The sequence below is a fragment of the Phlebotomus argentipes genome, unplaced genomic scaffold (genome assembly GCF_947086385.1).
Source record: "Phlebotomus argentipes unplaced genomic scaffold, Phlebotomus argentipes genome assembly contig_15, whole genome shotgun sequence".
NCBI lineage: Eukaryota > Metazoa > Arthropoda > Insecta > Diptera > Psychodidae > Phlebotomus > Phlebotomus argentipes.
In genome coordinates this window covers 16,108,062-16,113,216 of record NW_026776181.1, presented here as the reverse complement: position 1 = coordinate 16,113,216, position 5,155 = coordinate 16,108,062, and the positions used below count along the sequence as shown (strand labels likewise).

The following is a 5,155-nucleotide window of genomic DNA, read 5'->3' as shown; positions in this document are numbered from 1 at the left end:
CATTAGTTGGGGGTTTCATAGTTGAGGCAAAAGGGTGGTGATTGCACTCAAGCGGGCAAAATTCATCGATAAGACGAAATTCCATTGAGTTCACGCGTTCAGAAAAAGCCCCCAGTAAAGTGTACGGAAATTTTGAATTGTATCCCAAATTGGGGACTTTTCTTCTGTTTTTTCCTCACACCCTTTAATTGAATTCAACACAGTGTTTTCATCACAAGAACCACGAGAGAACACAAATCCAGTCAACATCCTAATTTATCCCATTTTAGTCCCTCTTCCATCACAAGAAGAAAAAAAAAGGAGGAGGAAGAGAAGGAAAAGGAGCCAAAGCAGAAGCTCGCATCCTAGGAATACTCATGAAGAGATCAAAAGTTTCCACTCAGAAGCACTGGCAGACATAAAGAAGACTTTTTACTGCCTCTCCGTTGCGGGGGTAAAAGTTTTCTTGAGCCACTTTCGTGCGAGGGTTCGCCAAAGACAAGACAGAGGGCCACTAACGTATGCGAGAAGCGTGCCAAAATGTGGTGATGGAACTTTTTCAACCAGTTAATCTGCATACATTTGATCCCTTCCACCGCCAAGAGTATCCTCGGCATGCGAAATGCCATAATACTCCTTTTTGCCAACTATAACACATTTCACTGTGGGAGAGCACGCTTCACGCATTCACTGAATTAAAATATAAAGTATCACTCTATTGTCAGCATTTATGTCCTGTTTTGCATCTGTGTGAAAGGCACGATTATGTCCCCATAAAGGACACAAGAACAAACAATAAAACTACCCCCAGAATGTCTTGTATGGCTTTCTTAAATTATGCATAGCTTCTCAACTAATTTTGCAATCATTTTGTTCTTTGCTGCGCGAGAAGTTTTTCTCTTAAAAATCAATTAAGTCGATGAGGGTGAAAAAAAAAATGGAGATACTCCTGGAATTTCCGAGCGAAAACCACCCACTTCCACATCCACTCAACTCCGCAACACTCCTCAAGGAAGCTGCTGACAAGGGGCAAATCACAAGGCGATTTTTGAGGAAACTCAATGTTCTCTAATCAAACAATCAATTATTTGAGTGAAATAATCAAAAAATGATCATTTTCCCAAGTAAAATTGGAAAATATTCAAATTTTGAATAAAATAATCAAAAAATGATTATTTTTCCAAGTAAGACTGAAAAAAATGAATGAAAAAAATCAAAAAATGAATTTTTCCCAAGTAAAATTGAAAATTAATAAATTTCTGAATAAAATAATCAAAAAATGATTATTTTCCCAAGAAGAATTGAAAAATAATAAAATTCTCAATTATAAAAACAAAAAATGATTATTTTCCCAAAAAAAGATTTCAAAACAATCAAAATAATCAAATTCTGAATGAAATAATCAAAAAATGATTATTTTCCCAAGTAGAATTGAAAAAAAACTAAATTTGAATGAAATAATACAAAAAATAATCAGAATTTTGAATAAAAAAAAACAATTTTGAATGAAATATTCGGAAAATTAGTTTAAAAAATAACCAGAAATAGTATGAAAAAATTAAAATTTGAATTAAAATCACAAATTATCAAAAAATGATCAGAATTTGTATGAAATAAACAATTTTTAATCAAATATTCAGAAAATAATCAGAATTTGTATGATATAACCGCAAAATTTGAGTAATAATCACAAATAATCAAAAGTTCACAAAGTAATTGGTCTCAACTCGCGAGTGACTGGCCCCTTGTGTGGCTGAGGAAGTCGAGGCTAAGGATGTCTCCGGAGGACGGTGAGTGTCAAAGAAAATGCGAAGCACGCGGGAAATGCGTGAGGGTCTGGGCAGAAAGAGGATGATTTTTTTGGGGGTGAGAGGAATTTTCCAACAAGGTGAAAAGTTGCCAGGATTTACGATTCCCTATTAATATTCTTCACACATATATGGTAAACTTTTTTAATATTACACCTAAATACATTTGATGCTTGCGTGTGTGTGTGTGTGTGAATTTCATACCGTGAGAAATAACTTTTAATCAGTTGGCAAAATGGGTGGGGGGGAAAAGCTAGAAAAATTCCTCTTCTTCAGCGCTTCTTTTCATGCGGGGAGATAATGTCAATGTGCGGCGGTCGAGGAGGGAATGAGAAAGTTGATTTAATAGATTTTAGAGACTTTTGCTTCCGAAGAAAGAGAAACTTTCACGCGGTATTGGGAAATAAATAATAGAAATGTCACCTTTTTCGTCTTTTCTTGTCTCCCGCAAATCTTCAAGAGAGAGAACTTTGCGGTGAATTCGCGGAATTTTAGCAGATTGACGCTCTTGAAACACTGGCGACAAACTTCCTTCTTTTAGCGATGAAAAAAGGCTTTTAATTTCGCAGATCAAGGGAGGTCCTCGCGTGCCAGGGATAACACAGTGTGAGATGAAGTGAATAAAGGGGGTGGAATGAGAAATTTAATTTCCGTATAATTTATGAGTGCACAATAGAAAATCGCCAGAGCAATTCCATCCACTCCCCCCCAAAACGTGTGTACATGAAGGGAAAACAAATATAAACTGGATGCATCCAGTCCGGGGGGGAGGTGAGGGTGGCGATGAATTTTCCATTGTACCTTTTGTAGTGCAAGAGAAAACCACCCCCGCCTGGACTCTCGGTCATAATTTAGCTGGGGCGCTTTCACTCCGTGCAATATGTTATTGTGCAGTTTAACTTTATACATGTTAACAGGGACAAGAAACGAATTATTCATATAACTCGTGTTATTTCTTGTAAATGCGCCTTCCATTCTCTCCACTATGTTAACTCCAGAAAGCATCATCAACACATTGTTCCAGCAACTTTGTGCCACACACACACACACTCGGGAGTGCTTCTCAAAACTAATTTATTAAATGCTACTCCATCTCGCGCATTCTTTTTCCCCGAAATCCACATGCGAAAATTCACACAATATATTGTGTATCTCTAATGTTAATTCTGCATCAGTCAAAGTGCAACTTCTAAGCCCGCACTTTGCCGTTTCGGTCTCTGGAGTCAATGAAGCGCGAAAGAGTCCTTTGAGCAGCACAACAGATTGCACACCATTTATCCTGACGGAGTTTCATCTTCAGCTCAGCTGCTGCTATTCTTCGTGGCGACACAGAAGGTGCAAATACTCGTTCGACTGTGCTCCATTAGTCTCTCCTCGTCCTCGTCGTCCTCGTCCAGCCGCTGCAGCTCCATGTAGGCCGGATGAAAGGACGCCGGCGTCGTCACATACACACATGGTTGATTGTAATTTCCTACAAATCACACCGAAATATACACACTGAGGCCACTGATTTTGGGCGCCTTTGTAAATCCCAAGGGGCAGATATTGTGGTTGGAAGTGGGGTAAAACAGATTCTGATGTTCAAATAACCCTCAAAATCATCAAAATTGTGGGAATATTTCTCTTCTTCTTGACACAAATTGAGCATTTGTGTTTGAAAAAAAAAAACGTCATATTGGTGACATTTTGGAAGTGAAAAACAACTTTCAAGTCAAACATAACCTCAAAAATATCATTTTAACCTCTTTGCTTAATTATTTCCGATGTTTCTACTTTATTATTCTTCTAAAAGGTTCTAAATTAGTTTCATAACCTCACAATTTGATCAAAATCAGGCATTTTTCGAAGACAAAACTAGGAAATCAAGACAAAAGTTGTTCTTGAAAAAATTGTGAGACATTTAATGTTTTTCTATGTTATGGGATTCATTAAAAACCTTTAAAATAGATTTTAAGTGTTCAAATAACCCTTCAAATCAATAATATTTTGTTTAAACTGGGAATATTTCGCTTTTTCTAAGCACAGTTGAGCGTTTGTGTTCTAAAAATTTCAGATTAGTTAAATTTCGGAAGAAAGAACAGCTTTTATGTCAAACATAACCTCAAAAATGACATTTTATCCTCGATAATTGTCTCTTTGCTTAGAACCCAGTAGAAACTAAAACTCATTTCCAGGTTTAAAAGGGTTTAAATGAGTTCAAAAAGATTTTAAAGCCATTTCTTATAACCTCACAATTTGGTCCGTATTTTTCTAGGCAATTTCCTAGGACGAAAATAGGAAATCAAGACTGAAATTGTTCATGAACAAATTGTTAAACATTGAAATCAGTTCTTGCAATCCGAAATTTAATCTTTTGAGACGGAAAAAAATGGATAAAATTGTGTTAAGTCATAAATGAGTGTAAGAAACAGTCAAAGTAGTCTAAAAAGCGATGGAAAATGCCTTCAGAAGTGTGTGAAGTGGCAAAGATTCTGCACAGAGGCTGAGGAAGTGTCAAGAAGTGGTGAAGAGATTTAAGGCACATTATTTCCCCCTTGTTGAATTTTTTTTGCACTTTAATTAGTAAATTTCAATGAATTCGACTTTCTACGTGTCACAAGGATGTTTGAGACGAAATTTTGCTTGTGAAAATAACGCACAAGTGGCATCTTTGTGGTAAACTTGGGAATTGAGTGAGAATGTCGGCCAGCTGTTGATTTATCACAAGTGTGCATTTGCATGAAAAGGACATTTACCAGTGAGGAGAATGGCTGCCAAATGTGAAATATAGCTCTTGGCCAGGCGCAGAGTCTCGATCTTGGACAGTTTTCTGTTCTTCGGCTCGGTCGGGATCAGCAGGCGAAGAGTGTTGAAGGCTGAGTTGACGCTGTGGGAAGAAGAAGAGGTCGATTGTGAGTGGTCTGGGTCACTGCAGGCGCCGAAGGAGTCGCTCACGAGGCCTCTAGAGATACCTGTGGGTTCTGTACCTCTCCCTGGCATTGGCCTGATACCTTTGCTTCGCCGGCAGCGAGTGGCAGGCGCTCACGGTGTCGTCGAGGGTGTAAAATTCACTCACGACGAACTCATAGTCCATCGTGGAGTCGCACTCTCGGCGTCTCGGCACTGACTGGAAGCCGCAAGCGGCAAATTGTGGGTGTTTTGTGGATGCTCTGGTGGCCATAAATATTTCTGCACTTAACGAGAAGACTGAGAGGCACAACAATCTCGTGTTTGTCTTCCTCCCCGGACGATGTCTAATGAGACACTCATTTGTGAACTATACTGATGGTGCTGATTGGTAAAACACTCCTCCCAGCCAGACATCTGCTTATCTCATCCGACACGACCGATTTAAAATTCTCCTCTCTGCGCGTTTATACTTTAACAAA

The 5,155-nt window shown here is 38.4% G+C and overlaps 1 protein-coding gene across 1 annotated transcript; it reads right to left on the bottom strand.

The window, feature by feature from the left end:
• Nucleotides 1–2,857: 2,857 nt before the first annotated feature.
• On the bottom strand, nt 2,858–4,860 carry LOC132262501 (basic helix-loop-helix transcription factor scleraxis-like). Its single transcript, XM_059761781.1, has 3 exons — nt 4,739–4,860; nt 4,523–4,653; nt 2,858–3,258 (listed from the first exon to the last, which is right to left on the bottom strand). The coding sequence occupies exons 1-3, from the start codon at nt 4,858–4,860 to the stop codon at nt 3,089–3,091; spliced, it is 423 nt and encodes a 140-aa protein (XP_059617764.1). The 3' UTR covers nt 2,858–3,088.
• Between the last annotated feature and the right edge of the window lie 295 nt (nt 4,861–5,155).